This window comes from Macrobrachium nipponense, chromosome 18 (genome assembly GCF_015104395.2).
Source record: "Macrobrachium nipponense isolate FS-2020 chromosome 18, ASM1510439v2, whole genome shotgun sequence".
NCBI classification, from domain to species: Eukaryota; Metazoa; Arthropoda; class Malacostraca; order Decapoda; family Palaemonidae; genus Macrobrachium; species Macrobrachium nipponense.
This window is the reverse complement of record NC_087211.1, coordinates 82,826,921-82,846,589: the sequence shown is the minus strand read 5'-3', so window position 1 is coordinate 82,846,589 and position 19,669 is coordinate 82,826,921. Positions and strand designations below refer to the sequence as shown.

Genomic DNA, 19,669 nt, shown 5'->3' with positions numbered 1-19,669 from the left:
CTGATACCCCAACATTCCAGTGTCATCACGTATATCTTTTCTGTATATATATATATATATATATATATATATATATATATATATATATATATAATATTAATAAAATTTTTAATATTCTATTTTTATTGACTATTTGTTTTTCAATGTCATTGAAACTGAATCCCATATTATGAATAATTGTTGTTCAAAGATAAACTTCAGCACATATAATGGCATTTTTGCAAACCATTCATGATTGAGTATCATATCCATTAATATTCTATTAACTACATCTCCATAAATATTTTGTCTATGAGACATTCGTATAAATATGTCAAAGTAGTTAAAACACCTCTCGATTCTGGCAACACTGGCCTCTGACATGTGCGACGGGTCTTCTTCATAATAACTTGGACTGGCGGCCGACGAATCTTTACCCCCTACCCACGGGCCATATTTATTCGGTTAAAATGGACATTTCGGCCAAATTAAGTCTCCTGGGATTATCGGACACGAAAGTCAACGAAACCATCAAGAACAAACCTCTGTCGGCCTTGTTAGCGGGCATCGTAGATGAGGTGGGTATTTACCTAGTAATGGGTGTTACGTTGGTTGGGGTCAATTCATTAAGGTATTTTAATTAATAATATTTAATGTATTTGTTATATCGTATTGGAAATTCGTAGAATTTTCAAGAATAAATCACCCAAATATTTTAAAAGGTGTTCAGACGAGGTGAGTATGGCCCAACCAGTCTATTTAGGGTAGCTACTAACCTACCTACTACCTAAATTAGTTAGCTTAGGCTCGTATGTTAGCCTACCTATACCCTACCTTAGGTATGCTATACCTATTTTAAATTCAGCAAGGAACTATTAATAATAAAAAAAAATATGGTTATTTCTACAGAAGCAATCCGCAGTGGCCTAGACTATGGCAATTGACGTTTTCCTATGTTATTTTAGTACTTACTGAACAAGAATTTAATGTAATATTTATTTGGATGTCTGTAACTAACCCCCAGGGGCCAGTACTAAAAACGACGACATACATTGAACGCCCCAATCCCAAGTGGATGTCATATCCGCGGTTACATTCCTTGCAGTTCGTGCAGAACTACTAGGCTATTCTTTAGAATTAGCCTGCAAGAAACGTAACCATGGATACGACATCTAACAGGGATTGGGGCGTCCAATGTATTTCGCCGTGTTTAGTACTGGCCCCTGGGGGTTAATTACAGTTGTCCGAATAAATATTACTTAAAATTCTTGTTCAGTAGGTAAAACTGCATAGAAAAACCGCAACTGCCATAGTCTGGGCCACCGCGGATAGGTACCCTTGATCTACCAAAAATAGCTAGTAATGGTATTAAGCTTCTTGTAGCCTATGTGCAGTATTATTTTTGGTAAAATTACAGTTTCAACCATTATGGGAAAAACTGGAATAAAAATATATTTGTTGCATCAGAAATAATGTAGTTTCCAACGGATTTAACATTTATTTTGACTGCAACCATCCGATTTAGAGATTTCTACTATATGTAATTGGAGTTAAAAAAAACGAGTTTTTCCAGAAAAAGGTAAATGTCCAGGAAAAAGCCGCACCGTTTTTCAAGTATTAACGACGAAAAACGACCAGATGGTGTTGCACATCGCATAGAAACATGAGGAATGAATAAAAAGAAAACTAAGAGTTACTCTTACACACAAAATCTAAGCATAACCTACTACTTCAATTTATGGGGGATCCCAGTGGGAAGCGGGGTTTTTTGGGTGGGGGGTGGGAGGAGGAGAAAGGGATTTTCGGGCACTACCGACCTAATACAACCACCGGTAAAATTACAGTTTCAACCATTATGGGAAAACTGGAATAAAAATATATTTTGTTGCATCAGAAATAATGTAGTTCCAACGGATTTAACATTTATTTTGACTGCAAACCATCCGATTTAGAGATTTACTATGTAATTGGAGTTAAAAAAACGAGTTTTTCAAGAAAAAGGTAATGTCCAGGAGAATGCCGCACCGTTTTTCAAGTATTAACGACGAAAAACGGCAAAAAACGACCAGATTGGTGTTGCACATCGCATAGAAACGAGAAATGAATAAAAAAGAAACTTAAGAGTTACTCTACACACAAATCTAAGCATAAACCTACTACTTCAATTATTGGGGTTCCCAGTGGGAAGCGGGGTTTTTGGTGGGGGGATGGGGGGAGGAGAAAAGTGATTTTCGGGGCACTACCGAACCTAATACAACCACCTAACCTTACCTAGGGCCCTGTACCCCTACCTAGGCCTAGCGGGGGGCGCGGTCCGTCCCCCCTGCGAACCCCCCTTAAGGCCACTACCTAAACATCCATCAAACCAAATCCAAAGTGATGGTACTGCTGTATACATTCATTATACTACCACCATTATAATATACTCTATAAATAAATGAAGCTTACCTTAAAACTGTTGGTTGATAAAGATGTGCTGCTGCTTTGAGGAAAACGTTGAAGCCGTTGCAAGGTTCCCTGGACATGCAACTTAAAGTAGGACGTGGCCAGGTACCCGACGACCACATGCACTGCAAAACAATCGGTAGGAAATCGAAGGTCTGTCAAAATAATGCCAGAAGGGCCAGCCACTACCTCTGCCATAAGTACAGGAAGACAAAATGCCGTTTTTTGCTTCATTATTCGAGTATTCAGTCAACAAGGATACCAGTGGACACTAGACAGGTAACTTTTTTACTCCGCTGAAATGCTAGTGAACTTAGTTTTCGACTAAAGCGTTCGTATTGGTTATGAAACCCATGACGTCATAACAATGTCACACCTCTCAGCCAATAATGAGTAACTGGAACTAGCTTTTGTTTGCGTAAGAAATAAGTTAGAGGGCTCATTAAAAGTAAACATTACCGTAGAGGAAACACCTCTCCCGACTTAGGAAAAATTCTTGAGGTAAAAACTTAATTTTTTTTTTTTCTCTGTAAGTATGCATTAGCGACAATAATGTATTGAGAAGAGTGTTTTGTTATCAAGTGCTTACTCGGGAAAAATATCAATATAATAGATTTCCCATAAGGTTGAAACTGTAATAATACCTTATTTTTTACTTTAAGTCAATATTGCATTTGTACTTTTAAAAGTAGTAGTAGCTATCATTTTCCAGTGTAAATGTGATCAGAACAATTGTGATGCTTGTTACGTTCACCAATTACCCAAAGATACCCCAGTAGGTCCTATCTACAATTCCAGGAACTACAGTCGGAAAGAAGGGTCATTGGTTTTTAGGGGGGTGGGACCGGATGGGTAGTAGGTATAGAGAAGGATCCAGGGGTAGGCTAGCTTATGAGGTGGGAGAAATCTGATCATGAAAACGGGCCAAACCCAACCTTTCTTAGAATGCCATGCCCTGACCTAACCAGACCTTAACTTTTCAACCTGACTTTGAGGCATCGTACCCTGACCTGGGAGAGGGGGCTTCACACCCCTGGAATCCCCAAGTAATAACATTGCATACTGGGTTGGTTTCGAGTGCTTAAAGTAACTTTTATTCTGCGGAAGTTGTCTCTAAGAGACGAAAACACCAATCCCTATCACCCTACTCTGCATACTAAGGTAAAACACTGAATTGCTACCTGGCCTCTACCATAGCATGACCACCTTCCTGAAGAAGTACTACTTTAACACGTCTTGTAACCCAGGATAGATATTAATCAAGAGCCAGCAGCCGTTGAAGCAACACCTCGAGACCTCTACTTTCCTCTCAAAATAAGTGTTTTCTCCCAAGTCACAAATTAGGTAATGCCATAATTTCCAATTTTCAGGAAGGGGGTTGTTATTCAGTATTTTACCCTATGTGGGTAGGAAAAATTCAGATTGAGAGAAATACAAGGACATTAGGAATCCCACTAATAGTTCTCATTCAGAGTAAAGTAAATTATGGAATGTATTCAAACTAATATCATGCACTAGTGTGGGGACTGGGTACCTTAGGTTGGGCGAGGTTGGTTCAGTCATTTGCAATGAGGAGAATCAGAAAAGCTCAATACATTAAAATATAGTATGATTTTATTTTTTAAGTTTTGACTGCAATAATGATTTGAAGTAAAATGTTACGTTGTAGGCTAGGCTACATCCCAATCGAACGGACCCCAGTACGTTTTAGTTCCTTATAGTTTTTTTTTTTTTTTTTTTTTTTTTTTTTTTTTTTTTTTTTTTTTTTTTTTTTTTTTTTTTTTTTTTTTTTTTTTTTTTTTTTTTTTTTTTTTTTTTTTTTTTTGGTCAGCCAGACGGGAAACCAGAAACTCTCCCAACTGATTAAGTTAGGTGTTGGGTTATTATATATATCTGTTTAATTTACTTGTTTTCATTTCTCTCCATTTTAAAACCTTATTGCATTAGTGAAGTATTTTCAGTAGAGGGCAATGTTAAAATAATTTATAGAATATGAAAAATTATCAGAAAACCACACTGCAGTGCTGAATACCATAGCCAAGCCACAGTTTAGCCAAACCTACCATGTCCAGCCAGAGGAAATACCAAAGTGTTTGTATATTGGCGTCATTGGCAGGAATTAGTGTTATGGGAAAATCTTATACACTTCCAAATATCCTTGGTGAATAAGTGTCATACTTTTCTCCTTCAAATATTTTGACAGATTTCAATTTGTGAATGAAAAGAGTACTTTTATTGTGTTATCGTCAAACAGAAATTACGATTTGCCTGCAACTCAAGATTCTTCTACCAAGGGGGTAGTATTTTGTATTTGCACATTTACAATACTTTAGTACATGTGTTTTAAAATCCATCAACTAAACCAAAGCATGGCCACACAAAAATTCATTTCATACTATTCTTTATTCTTTTAGGCCAAAGGTAAAGGTGATATAACCAAACCTGTAGGTAATCTACTTTATCATCTCGGCACAAAACTACCTCAGCAGTTTCACAAGCACATACCATTACTCGTCGCTTACTTAGTGGATGGACGCATCAACCAGGAAGCAAAGTTAACTGCGGCCATTAAGTTTGTTCAGGTACGGTGTGTTGTATTGTATTTGTAAGAACACTTCTGTAGAATAATTTTTTTTTTATCAGTTTAAATGTTTTTATATAGGTTACGCCTTCGATCGATTACTGAATTCAAGTTCATAAATGAATAAACCCAATATCTTTGCTCTTTGATAATGTACATATCTTGAATATGACCATATGTTAGTGAGAAGTTTGAAAAATTTCAAAATTTATTCTTATCCCAACAGAATAGTGTGTCAGGCAACATCAACATTGAAGAGTTTGAAAAATCTTGCGGAGTTGGGGTAGAAGTGTCACAGGATGAGATTGAGGCAAGCGTAGCACATATAATTGGAAAGCATAAGGAAGCATTACTGTCTCAGAGGTAAGTTCTGGATACAGTTGGCTTTGTATGTTTGAACAAATATTGTCTGTTTTTATATAAATATTGAATATTCAAATGAAATACTAACTGTTGTTTTACAATTGCCTGCCCTCTGGTAGTTTTCATTCTATATTTAAAACTTAGTGCATTATCTTCATAGAAACATTTGAAGTTTCACAGGGTAACTAAATTTTTTTTTTTTCCTTTTTTTTTTTCTTCACTTTTGTGACCTTGTTTGAATAGCTGTCAGATTTTTTTTTTTTTCTTTTTTTTTGTCCAGTCCAAATGCTAAAGCCTCTCTGGACTAGATTTGAAACATAAATGAGATTTGTTTTACTGAAGAGGAAAAGGCCAGAAACACCATTCATCAAACACAGCATTACACATTGCCTACTGTCATGGGAAATAACTTTACAGCATAAGAAATATCAAGGCAAAAATAAAGGCACTTTCTTAGCAAGAATATAAAATAAATTAACTTATATACCAAAAAGGAAAAAAATAATGTCTTTAAAGTGTTGGTGGCAATAAGATTTCAGCTAAAAGCAAGAGGTACAGCTAACCAGATAAAGATACAAACGTGAGCCACTTCAGAATGTATGAAAGAATAGATGGACTACCATGATAACTGGGAAAAGAACTTGGTGTAGACCCTTGGAATTGCTGCAGACACAATTGAAGCCTCCTAGGAATAAGAGGGGTTGGTTAGCAGACAGTGGACTCTTTGAGTTGAGCATTGCTGTGGCCTGGTATTCTGGTAGCTCTTGAAGTTTGTACCGTTTTGAAGTTTTTTCTGTTTACTTAAATACTAAATATTCTTTACAAGGAATTTACAGTTCAATAGTCAGAGAATGTGTGAAATGTTCTATTTTTATTTTTTTGTAGTTTACATCAGATATTTTTAATAACAGGTACCGCTTCAATGTTGGTCCTTTGATAGGCCAGGTCCGAGCATCGCTTCCATGGGCAGATAGTAAGAAGGTAAAGGAGGAGATAGATCTTCAGGTGTTGACACTCCTTGGTCCCAAAGGAGAAGAGGATTTAGTGAAGCCTCCAAAGGTCAAAAATGCAGAAAAGAAGGAGAAAGCGGATAAGGTTGACTCAGCCCCTCAAGGTTAGAAAATTGTTCTTAGTCTTGTCTTGTTAACCATGTGATTTAAGTACCAGTATGCTAACTCCATTTTATATTATTTATATATATTTTTGTTCATGCACTTACCTGACAGATATATATATAGCTGTATTTTCTGACGTCCGACAGAAATTTCAAAAACTCGCGGCACACGCAGTGGGCGGCCAGGTGGTAGTACCCATTCCCGCCGCTGGGAGGCGGATATCGGGAACCATTCCCATTTTCTATTCATTTTTTTTTTCTGTCGCCGTCAGTAAACATCTGTTTACAGACCTCTGCTCAGGATTTTTTGGAAATTGACTCGTTTTTAAGTATCTGATTGATTTTGTTGGTATTGAATTTTGGATTGTTGAATTGGCATGCGCGATAGTGGACCGGTTTTTTGATTTTGGATTGACTTTTTCTCTATAAGATATGTCTGGATCAAGTGGTGTGAGTTTCAGAGTGTGTGTGAGGGCTGATTTGTAAGGTGAGGCTACCGAAAGCATCGGTAGACCCCCACACAGTATGTATGAGTTGGGGTAGGGGGCTTCATTGTTTGATTGATCATCGGTGCAAGGAATGTGAGAAATTGAACTGATTGATGAATGGAGAGCATGATGAGTCCTATCGCCTTAAATTGGAGCGCGATAGGATCAGGAGGTCTTCCTCAAGAAGTTGGTTCTTCCAAAGGTAAGACTAACGTTTCTCCTGCACTAACACCTGTAGTGTTTACAAACCCCTAAACCTGTGTTGCCTTCGGGCTCTGATTCTGTGTCGGGAGGAGCGGATGCTCTCTCTATGATTTTGGAGTCCCTTCGCACTCTGGAGACCAAAGTGAAAGCCTTAGAAACTGGCTCGGTGCAAGTGTGTGATCGTGCCCCCAGTGTTGTGGAGGGGGCGTCAGATCGGCCCCATAATGCCTCTAGGCCTAGACCTCTATCAGACTCCAAGACCCAGGGAGGAGGTATGTCGAAAGCCGCAAGAGGGTTTACGGGGGCTTCCCACCGATCTGGCGTCCCTTCGGCAGACCTGTAGCAAAGACCCAGGCTGCCAAGGACCGTGCACGAGCACGCGTCATGAAGGAGTGCTTCTCGTCCTCCGAAGCGTCCTCCCCGCGCAAGGGGTGGAGCGCTCGGAGAGACTCTCGTCCGTTAAAGAGGACGTTTCTTTGCGGAGGACGCTTCACGTCCTCTTTCGCCGCTTTCGTCGGAAGACGCTTATGATGTCTTTTCCGCCTCAGAAGAGAGGTAGGATCTCCTCCGATGAGGACGCTAGGTTGCGCGCACAGGCGCGTATACCTGAGAAACAGGTAGCTGTTCCTTTGAGAAGGAAGGAGGCGTCCCCTCGCCCCTCGTCTTCTCACAGGACCAGTCCTGCTTCCTCGACTCTATTCTTCTCCAACGAAGAACATTCTTTTGTCCCTTCAGGACCAGCTATCCTCGCTTATGGCTCAGAGGACTCGCCCAGCAGCAGTCGAGCCTAAGCGGAGGAAGGACCTTAGACTGCCTGTCAAGAGGACTAAGCAGTCTCCGTCTCCCTTCTCCTCCTGCGTCTCGTTCGCCGTCGCTTCTCCTTCAGCGATTCGCCGATCTCGTTCGTCTTATAGAAGGACGTTACGACAGGACGCTTTTGAAGACGCTTTGTGCAAGGACGCTCGGCAGGACGTTCGGCAAGATGCTTGTCATGGACGCTCGTCAGGACGCTTGGAGGACGCTAGGCAGGACGTTCGTCAGGACGCTTGGGGCAGGACGAGGCAGGAGTTCGTCAGGACGCTCGCCAGGACGCTACACAGGAACGCTCGGCAGGACGCATCTCCAGGAACGCTAGACAGGACGCTTGGCAGGAAGCTCGCCAGGACGTTCAGGCCTCCTTTCAAGACGCTTTCGGGGATTCGAACAAGAAGTCTTACCCCCAAGACGCTTTTTTACGCGCTCAGGCACGTATGCCAGCGAAGAGATGGTAAAGACGTTCTTCTTTCGGGCAGGTGAGACTGCCGCGGAAGGCGCGGAAGACGCTCGTCCGCTCAGGACGCTCTCCATCAGCGAGCAGTAAGCGTCAGAAAGAAGACAGCCGTGATAAGGCTGCATCTTGCAAGGATAGGGTCCTTTGATCTTGCTAAGACCCGCCAATAGGACGCCTTCTCCTGACAGACGTTCTCCTCTTCCGTTTAGAGAAGAGGAGAGAACTAGGTAGTTCGGCTGATCGGGTGAAGAGGAACCTGCTACAGCCCCTTCTACCTCGGATTACAAAGTCCTAGTTAGACTCTGCGTTCTTCTTTTGAGGACAATTTCAGCCCGCAGCTCCCAAGTCTCCTCCTTCACAGTTTTCTTCATCGAAAACGGGGAAAATCCCGGAGTTTCGTAGAGATGAAGACTTCTCTATCGACGAAACGTGCTTTCAAGAAGCTCCAGGACTGGATGATAAGAAGGAGAGACCAAGGCAAGACGACCTTCGCCTTGCCTCCTACTAAACTTAGTGGTAAAGGAGGCATTTGGTATAGGACCAAGGACGAAGTGGGAGTTCGTATCCCTTCTTCGGCTCAAGGAGATTTCTCCAGCCTTGTAGACTTACAGAGGAGGTCGCTTTTACCCTCTGCCAAGGTAACTTGGACCGCGTCGGAGACAGACCATCATTTGAAAGGTCTGCTCAGGACGCTGGAAGTCTTCAACTTCCTTGATTGGTGTTTGGGAGTTCTGGATTTGCAAGCGAGAAGCCCAGAATCTCTTAGTCTGGGGGAGCTGTCCAGCGTGTTAGCATGTATGGACAAAGCCGTCAGGGATGGTTCGGAAGAGCTAGTATCTCACTTTGGAACAGCTTTGTTAAAAAAGAGAGCTTTGCTGTGCAACTTCACAGCTCGTTCAGTGACGCCAGCTCAGAAAGCGGACTTGTTGTTTTCGCCTCTTTCGAACCATCTCTTCCCCCAGACTTTGGTAAAGGACCTGACGAACAGCTTACAAGAGAAGGACTACTCAGGATCTTTTGGTCCAGTCTACAAGACGGTCGGCCGACCTTCAACCTCTTCGGCTGCAGTTCGTCCGCCGAAGAAAGTAAAGCCCTTTCGTGGGGCTCCCCCCTCGAGAGCAGCTCCTCGAGGGAGAGGGTTTTCACGAGGAAGAGCTTCTTTTAAACCAAAGCCTTCCAAGTGAAAAGCATGTCCTTCAGACACCAGTCGAGCCACAGACTGAAGTATTTTGCGGGAGCGTGGAGAGAGAGAGACACGGACTCTTGGTCCCCTCAAGATCGTGGAGCAGGGGTACAAGATCCCCTTTTTTTTAGATCTTCCTCCTCCTTTCTACGACTCCCGAGACCTTTCTCCATCCTACCAGGAGAAAAGAAGAAGTCTTGTTCGATCTCCTTCAACAGATGATCGACAAAAGAGCGGTGGAACAAGTCGCGGACCTGGGGTCTCCAGGTTTCTACAACAGAATCTTCCCTAGTACCAAAGCAGTCGTCAGGTTGGTGCGTCCAGTTCTAGATGTAAGCAGGCTCAATCTTTTCGTGGAAAGATCAAATTCACGATGGAGACGCCTCATTCTGTTCTGGGAGCGTTGAGACCGGGCGACTGGATGGTATCCTTGGACTTGCAGGACGCGTACTTCCACATCCCGATCCACCCTCTTTCAAGAAAATATCTAAGATTTGTCTTGAACAACAAAGTTTGGCAGTTCAGAGCGATGTGCTTCGGACTGACCACGGCTCCGATGGTGTTCACAGTAGTGATGAAGAACGTAGCGAGGTGGCTACACTCTTCGGGAATAAGAGTTTTCCCTATACCTCGACGACTGGCTGATCAGAGCGTCGTCGAGAGAGAAGTGTCTGAAGGACTTGCAGTTCACTTTAGCCTTAGCGAAGTCCCTGGGACTTCTGGTCAACCTCGAAAAGTCGCATCTGACCCCAACACAGTCCATCGTGTATCTGGGGATTCAGATGGATTCAGTGGCTTTTCGAGCGTTTCCGTCCCAGGAACGTCAGCAGCTAGGCTTAGAAAAGATCTCAGCCTTTCTAAGGAAGGAGACTTGCTCGGCGAGGGAATGGATGAGTCTGCTGGGGACCATTTCCTCGCTGGAAAGGTTTGTTTCCTTGGGAAGACTGCACATCAGGCCTCTCCAATTCTTCTTGGCAGACGAGTGGAAGGCAAAAGACGATCTCGATGCAGTATGAGGATATCGATTCCGATCAAGAACCACCTAAGATGGTGGTTGGACCCTCAGAAGCTGCAAGAGGGTGTGTCCCTAAGTCTTTTGAGCCCCGACCTAGTGTTGTTTTCAGACGCTTCCATCACAGGATGGGGGCAGCACATAGGGGGGAAGGAAGTGTCAGGCTCCTGGAGAGGGGAACACGGTAGCCTGGCATATAAATGTAAAAGAACTGGCAGCAGTATTTCTGTCCCTGCAGTTCTTCGAGAAGAGTTTGGAGAACAAGATTGTTCAGATAAACTCGGACAATACCACAGCACTCGCTTATTTAAAAAACCAGGGAGGTACACACTCCAGAGCGTTGTACTCCCTAGCGAGAGAGATTCTGCTGTGGGCAAAAAGGAAAGAGGTAACGATCTGACGAGATTCATTGCAGGTGTGCAAAACGTCAGGGCAGACCTTCTCAGTCGTCGGGACCAAGTCCTTCCGACGGAATGGACCTTGCACGAGGACGTTTGTCGAGACCTGTGGACGCTGTGGGGACGTCCACTGGTCGACTTATTCGCAACGTCAAGGAACAAGAGACTTCCTCTTTACTGTCTCCCCGGTCCTGGATCCAGAGGCAATCGCGGTGGACGCGTTGCTTTGGAATTGGACGGGCCTGGACCTTTATATGCCTTCCCACCATTCAAGATTCTGGGGGAAGTCATGAGGAAGTTTGCGGCCTCGGAAGGGACAAGGCTAACCCTGATCGCTCCGATGTGGCCAGCAAGAGAATGGTTCACAGAGGTCATGTCTTTCCTTGTAGACTTTCCAAGGACATTGCCCTGGAGGAAAGATCTACTCAAACAGCCTCACTTCGAAAGGTTTTCACAAAAACCTCTCCGCTCTGAGTCTGGACTGCGTTCAGACTATCGAAAAGTTGGCCAGAGCGAGAGGTTTTTCGAAGGCAGCTGCGAGAGCAATCGCACATGCGAGACGTGCTTCCACAAGAGCTGTTTACCAGTCGAAGTGGGCTTCCTTCAGGGCATGGTGTAAAAAGGAGGGAGTTTCCTCTTCCTCGCCTCTGTGAACCAGATAGCTGATTTTCTGCTATTTCTCAGAAATGTGCAGAAATTAGCGGTCCCTACCATCAAGGGATATAAAAGCATGTTGTCAGCGGTTTTTAGGCACAGAGGCCTAGACCTGTCTGACAACAAGGATATTCATGACCTTTTGAAGTCTTTCGAGACCTCGAAGGTTCCTCAAATGAGACCCCCTTCATGGAATCTGGATGTAGTCCTGAAATTCCTTATGTCGAACACTTTCGAACCGCTTCAGACAGCGTCTCTTCGGAATCTGACAAGGAAGGCTCTTTTCCTAACTTCTCTTGCGACGGCTAAGAGAGTTAGTGAAATTCAAGCGTTTAGCAAGTTAATGGGCTTCAAAGGGGACAATGCTGTCTGCTCGTTGAACCCATCTTTCTTGGCGAAGAATGAAAACTCCTTCGAACCCTTGGCCGAAGACTTTTGAGATCAAAGGTATGTCAAGTCTGGTGGGCCAAGAACCAGAGAGAGCCGTCCTTTGCCCGGTAAGGGCTCTCAAGTTCTACTGCATAGAACTAAAGAGGTTAGAGGTCCCTCAGGTAACCTCTGGTGCTCTGTGAAGAGGGCCAGAGTTACCTTTATCAAAGAATGCAGTGGCTTTCTTTCTAAGGGACACCATTCGGGAGGCTCAATCATCTTTCCAGAAGACTGATTTGAGCCTCTTCCGAGTAAAAGCGCACGAAGTACGAGCCGTCGCTACCTTCTCTTGCCTTCCAAAAGAACATGTCAATCAAGGACATCCTCGATTGTACTTTTTGGAGGAGCAACTCCGTCTTCGCCTCACATTACCTAAGGGATGAGAACGATCTATGACGATTGTAATGCACTGGGGCCCATACGTTTCTGCGGACACAGTATTGGGGTCCGGAGTAGCTCTTTCCCTATTCCTTAGTTAGGTTAAGTTAGGTTGTTGTGTTTTTTTTAGGTTGTGGTGAGTCTTATGTGAAGATCTCCCATCCGTTAGCTAGTTTTAAGGGGTTTGTGTATAGTTGGTCAGGTGGTGGTCAGTTGCTTCGTTGCCCTCATTTGTATGGCCTCGATGATCTTGTCACGCTGAGGTCTCGCACCCGTTGACAGATCATCCAGAGCGCACCAGCACTACAGGTCTCCACCTGGCTGGCAACTCTGTAATTAAGCAAAAGCAGCCTTACGTGACAGTAATCACATAGTCTACTTTGCAAACAGGTAAGGAACCAAGATGTATATCATCTACTTAATTTTAGTTTCCCAAAAAATCCTATTCTGTCTTTCCCCACCACCGAAGTGTGATTCAGCTATATATATATCTGTCAGGTAAGTGGCATGAACAAAATGTGTTTATTGTTATTATACAATTAAGTTTGTTCATACTTACCTGGCAGATATATATAAATTAAAGTGCCCGCCCTCCATCCCCTCAGGAGACAGAGGCATTAATAAAAATATGAATAGAAAATGGGAATGGTTCCTGATATCCGCCTCCCAGCGGCGGGATGGGTACTACCCCACCTGGCCGCCCACTGCGTGTGCCGCGAGTTTTTGAAATTTCTGTCGGACGTCAGAAAATACAGCTATATATATATCTCCGCCAGTAAGTAGAACAAACTTAATTGTATAATAACAATAACATATTAAACTATTCTCCATGCCTAGTTTGCTTCATGTAGATTCAGGAAAGTTTTGTTAGCTGGACTGGGGCCATTTAAATCTTGTAATTATTCCATTTATCATGTTACGGGCATCAGCGTTAACAATGGAACAAAGGATGACCAATAGTACTGGTTAGAAAAATATTTTCTTCACTGGAATTACCTGAAGTCTTTAATTTGGTTCATTTTCTCAATAAGACAAGAGTCAGTTGTAATCCTAGGCGCTGTAACAGCATTTCAGTTACACCTAATTTGTTGTTCTTCCCCGCAGTGCTCATCCATGAATACTGTATAAAGGTAATTAGGTGATCATATTGTATTACAGGGAAATATTAGGTATATCTTGGGTTAGGAATACCTGTGGTTTTCTTTTGAGGACTTTATACCATGTACTTATTTTTTCTTTCAACAGAGAAGCAGTGTTTAACAATGACTGAGCTCTTACGAACTGTACAGTTTCACGCACCTGGGGAAAATCACAAAACTGACGGCTATATTATTACTGATCAGACTGAGCGCCTGTTAAAGGAACATCTCAAAGTAACAGGAGGTCAGGTATGTGGTCTTGAAGGGTGAAATTAAAAATAAATGAGATTTTGTAGGGTATTGATATTCAAAAGACTAACCTAAACTTATGGCTTGACCTTGTAATTGAACAAATGTAAATTGGACTTGAAATAAGGAGCTGGATAATCACATTTATATTCTTATATGTATATATATACAGTAGATTATGTGCAGGACTTTTTACTGTTATCACTGGAAGTGAAATGCGATTAGTTATCTTGTTTATTCTTTTATCATTTCTCATTTCATCATAGCAGCCAGCCCTTTGAGAGCATTATAGTACATTAGACCAGTGGGCTTGTTAAAGTATATGATAATCATAAAAAATAATATTATAACTTTTTCAACTTTTGTTTTTTTTAATCTATATAAGATGCCATACAGTACATAGTACATGTACATGTAATGCTGTGCTATATTGCATAATATTGACTTTTAGTTAGCTCATGCTCCAAATACAGTATTTACATTTAATAGCTTGTTTAATGGTAGCTTTCTATGCAAAGTAATGACCGGTTACTCTTTACTGTTGATAATTTTAATTGATTACTAACTGTATGGTTATTATTATTTCTTATATACTGTACTTAGAAGTTATTTTTGTACATGAACTTTCCTGTCAGATATATACTTAGCTATACGTCTCTGACGTCACGACAGAATTCAAAAATCGCGGCACACGCGACAGGTAGGTCAGGTGATCTACCTTACCCGCCGCTGGGTGGCGGCTGTAAGAACCAATCTCCCTTTCCAGCCAGAATTTTTCTGTCGCCGGTGACGACTACACCTGTGGTTGTTACCTCCTGACAGCTTTATTCGATTCTCGTTGCCGTGGATTTATTTGGACTGACTTTCGGTGAAGTACCTGATCTTGTTGGCTTGGCATACGCATTTGTGGATTGTTTTTGGATATTGATTTGGATTTTTCTTTGATTTCGAGATGTCTGAGTTAGAGGTTAAGAAATCTTCTATGTTTAGGGTGTGCTCTATGGATGAATGCAAGGTGAGACTACCGAAAAGCTACGGTAGATCTCACACAGTTTGCTTTAGATGTAGAGGGAAAGAATGTTCTTTGTAACCCGTGTAATGAGTGTGAAAGTTGGATGAGGGTGAATGGGAAGGCTCTTTCTTCCTACTTGAGGAAGTTAGAGAAGGACAGGGTGAGAAAGGCTTCGTCTAGGAGTTCTAGTAAGTCTCGTATTAGCGAGGTAGTAGAAAATCCTGTTGTAGCATTAGAACCTTCTCCAGTTTCAGCTCCTGCGCCCTGCATCGAACCTAAGGATACGACTACGGAAGTGGCAACCATGAGAGCCACGATCCTTAGCATGGAAAAGAAGATTCGTTCGTTGCAAGGTAAGATAGTGAAGGTGAATTGTGCAGTGACCCCAGTGCAGTGGAGGGTGTCTGATCGGCTCCTTAATGCTTCCAGGCCTAGACCTCTTCCAGACTCCCAGTCCCAGTGGAGGAGGAAAGTCAACAGCCGCAGGAAGGTTAGGGAGAACTCCCACCGATCAGGCGTCCCCTCGGTAGATCCTGATGTTCGTACCCAGGCTGCCCTTGTTCGCGCGAAGAAGGAGGTATTGCGCCAATGCTTCTCTTCTTCTTCCTCACCTTCGCTAGAAGAGGATGGAGCGCCTCGGATTCTTCTCGACCGCTGAAGAGAGCCTGGAAGGCTCCTGGCGCCTTTCCTTCCAGCCCGGAAGAATTTTTCCAGAAGAGCCGGAAGTAGAGATCAAGAAAAACCCAGGATGGAGCAGGAGTTCTCGCCTCATAGTAGGCTTCGAGCCTCTTCTCCAGTGGAGGATTTTGCAAGATCTCCAGCTCGAATTCTTGCTGGACTGCAAGCGCAGATTTCGGCGCTGGCGGGCTTCCTTTGGCAGGAGGAACTGCATCGGAAAGACGTCTCTCTCCCTGTCAAGAAGTCTAGGATTCCTTCGCCTTTGTGTTACCGTCTCAGTCAGAGTCGGTTCTCTCTCCTGTATCAGCGGATGGAAGGAGGCGCTCTTCCCCTCTGGCAGACGCTTGTCGTCTTCCAGGCGTCAATCGCCCAAGAAACTTTCTCCTGGTGATTACTTCTCTCCCAGAGGTAGGAAGGGAATCTAGCGCCTAGTAGGCGTTCGTCTAAAGACAGGCGTACAGCCTCGTCTTCTCGCTCATTTCCGAAGATCCTTCATTCCCCGGATAAGAGAGCCTAACTCTTTGATGGATTCGTCAAGAGACAGGATCTCGCCTTTTGTTAGGCGCCTTGAGCCTAGTAGGCGCTTCTCCCCAAGTAGACGCTCTCCCGCTCCCAAGCGCGGTGCGGAGGATAGGCGCTTTTCTCCTGATAGGCGCGGGCTCTCCTTTTAGCCGCTCTGTTCAGGACAGGCGTGTAGAGCCTGAAAGATATGTCTCTTCTGGGAGACTACCTTTTGAAGAGACACACAAGTCTGGATCGAAGTTTGTGGAGCATGGTAGACGCCGGTCACCTAGTAGGCGACCTTCTCCAGGGCTTCTCTCTCCTGTAAGTAGGCGCCAAGAGCCTAGTAGGCGTTCGCCTCATGGTAGGCGCAGCTCCCGCCTGGCAGCCGCTCTCCTTTGAACAGGCGCATGGATCCTGTGAAGCGCCTTGAGCATAGTAGGCTCTCCTCTCCTAACAGGCGCTCCCCTTTGGAAGCCCGGAATTCTAGGAGTAGGATTAAGGATCAAAGAGCACGCACTCATCAGAGTAGGAAGGACTCATTCGAGAGCTCTCCAGAAACTTTGGCTTCCCCTGATAGGCGCCAGTCTGCTACTAGACACTCTCTAGACAGACGCACTTCTTTAGAGAAGGCTAACTGCCCTCGTAAAGAAGCGGAGGGTTCTTCAGTGGATGAAGTTGAACCTTCAGAAGAGGATTTGGTGAAGGACTCGTCTGTTTCGTCCCTATAAGATCCTTACAGATCTCCTTCTTCAAGAGTTTGGAGACTCCCTTACACCCGTCGCTCCTCCGTCCCCTCTCTCTTTATTCTCGACTTCGAAGAAGACGAAAGTTTCCTCTTGTGTGAGGATGAAGCCAACCATCTCAATGAAGAAGGCTTTGAGAGGTTTTGGTGATTGGCTGCTTTCTAAGGAAGAGAAAGGGAAGACTGTGTTTTCCCCTCCTTCCAAGCTTACGGGCAGACTGGGGTTTTGGTACGAGTCTGGAGAACCCCTAGGCCTGGGTCTTCCTTTCATCGGCGGATGCAGACTTCTCTTCCCTGGTAGATGCAGCACGACGCTCGGCTCTTTTGTCTGCTAAGACTACCTGGGCTATGAACGAGCTTGACCACCTGCTGAAGGGAATGTTTAGAGTCTTGGAAGTCTTCAACTTCCTTGACTGGTCTTTCGGGGGTCTTGGCTAAGAAGACTCAGAACCCGGATGCTATTTCGCCAGAAGATCTCAAACAGTGTGCTAACGTTGCATTGATAAAGCAGTTAGAGATGGATCGAGCGAAATAGCCTCCCTGTTTGGAGCAGGGATCCTTAGAAGAGATCAGTCTTCTGCTCTTTTCTGACTAAGTCTGTTTCTCATGCCCAAAGAGCCTCTCTTCTGTATTCGCAGCTCTCGCCTCTGCTATTTCCGAAGAAGATAATACAGGACATCTCAGGATCTATCTCTGCAAAGGTGACTCAGGACATGCTCGCGCAGTCGGCACGGAAGCCTAGGACCTCCTTCCAGTCGAAGACGAAGGAGACGCCAGCTAGACAGGAGCCCTTTCGAGGGGGCCCTCCTTCTAGAGATCTACCTCGAGAGGTAATAGACCTTTCAAGAGAGTAGATCCTTCTCACGCTCTGCCAGAGCTAAGAAGTAGGGAAGTAGTCCTCCAAACACCAGTAGGTGCCAGGCTTCTAAGATTCTCGGAAGCCTGGGCAAAGAGAGGAGCGGACAACTGGTCCCTCTCGATTATCCGGAAAGGATATTCTGATTCCCTTTACGGAAAGACCACCGTTGACAACGACTCCGAGGGAGTTGGTGGCCAGGTTACAGGGATCCCCATCATGAGCCTTGCTTTAACACAAGCAGTGGAACAAATGTTCGAGAAAGAGGCTATAGAGCTAGTGAGCGACCTTGCTCAGCGGGCTTTTACAACCGCCTTTTTCTAGTTCCAAAAGCCTCAGGAGGATGGAGACCGGTTCTGGATGTAAGCGCCCTGAATTTCTTTGTAGAAAAGAGGAAGTTCCGCCATGGAGACGACATCCTCAGTGTTGGCGGCCCTTCGGCCAGGGGACCTGGATGGTGTCCCTAGATCTTCAGGACGCTTACTTCCATGTGCCTATCCATCCTTCTTCAAGGAAATACCTCAGGTTCATGATGGGAGGAAGGATATTCCAGTTCAGGGCTTTGTGCTTCGGCCTTTCAACAGCCCCTCAGGTCTTCACAGGCCTAATGTCAGAGGGTCCCTTTACTTGGAACGACTGGCTAATCAGAGCCAAGTCGCAGAAAAGATGTTTGGAGGACCTACAGAAGACACTTTTCATGGCAAGTTCTCTGGGACTTTTGGTGAACTTTGCAAAAAAAAAAGTCTCAGTTGATCCCCACCAGTCAAGATCGTATCTATCTGGGGATTCGGAGGCTTCTCTGGATTTTCGGGCTTTTCCTTCTCCAGAACGGATAGCCCGAGGGTCAGAGAAAGTCAAAGCCTTCCTAGAGAAAGAAGTATGCACAGCGAGGGAGTGGATGAGTTTGTTGGGGACACTCTCGTTGGAGCAATTCCTTTCTCTAGGAAGGTTGCACCTCAGGACCTCTCCAGTTCTTTCTACATCGAAACTGGAGGTGTCGTTCGCAAAACCTAGAGTTCTCCTTCGAGATCTCAAGGGAAATCAAGAAGGACCTCTCTTGTGGGCCAACCCTCTCAGGTTTTCAGAAGGGATGTCCCTTCACATTCCGAACCCCAACCAAGTGTTGTATTCCGACGCCTCGGAAACAGGTTGGGGAGCAACGCTCGGCTCAAGGAAGAAGTGTCAGGCACCTGGAAGAAGGAACAGGTGACCTGGCACATCAACAAGAAGGAGCTGATGGCGGTTTGGCTAGCTTTGAAAGCTTTCGAGCCCCACGTCCTAGCTTCAGCAGTACAGATCAACTCGGACAACACCACGGCCCTGGCTTACATCAGGAAGCAGGGGGGACTCGCTCTTTCTCCCTGTACGAGACAGCAAAAGAACTCTGCTGCAGAGTGGGACTCTTCACGAGGATGTTTGCCAGGACCTGTGAAGCTTTGGGGCAAGCCTCATATAGACCTCTTCGCCACAGCCAAGAATGCGAGGATAGCCAACTACTGCTCTCGATATCGGACCCGAGGCAGTGTCGATAGACGCGTTTCTACTAGATTGGAAGGGTCTAGACATGTATGCTTTTCCTCCATTCAAGATACTGGGAGAGACTCTAAAGAAATTTGCAGAATCGGAGGCAGCAAGGATGACGCTGGTAGCCCCGTTCTGGCCCGCACAAAGTATGGTTCACAGAGGTACTGGAATGGTTAGTAGATCTTCCGAGAACATTACCACAGAGGATCGATCTGCTCAGACAACCCCACTTCGAGAGGTATCACAAAAAACCTCCCCGCTCTAGATCTGACTGGCTTCAGACTGTCAAAAGTTTGGTCAGAACGAGAGGCTTTTCGGGCAAGGAGTTGCAACGGCTATCGCAGCAGCAAGAAGGGCCCTTCTACCCTTAGAGTCTACCAATCGAAATTGGGGACGTCTTTCGGCGATGGTGTAGGAACCATCACTTTTCCTCTTCCAGTACCTCTGTGACCCAAATAGCAGACTTC

At 44.6% G+C, this 19,669-nt stretch overlaps 1 protein-coding gene across 2 annotated transcripts in view; it reads left to right on the top strand.

Moving 5' to 3' along the window:
- The first annotated feature begins 347 nt into the window (after positions 1-347).
- Positions 348-19,669, top strand: part of LOC135197292 (probable glutamine--tRNA ligase) — a 39,353-nt gene continuing 20,031 nt past the window's right edge. The window contains exons 1-5 of one of the 2 annotated variants that reach the window (XM_064224425.1): positions 348-557; positions 4,839-5,006; positions 5,232-5,368; positions 6,280-6,482; positions 13,744-13,886. In XM_064224425.1, the coding sequence (XP_064080495.1) occupies positions 450-557; positions 4,839-5,006; positions 5,232-5,368; positions 6,280-6,482; positions 13,744-13,886 (759 nt within the window). In that variant the 5' untranslated portion in view covers positions 348-449. The remainder of the gene's footprint in view (positions 558-4,838; positions 5,007-5,231; positions 5,369-6,279; positions 6,483-13,743; positions 13,887-19,669) is intronic. The other variant, XM_064224426.1, reaches the window with a different exon arrangement.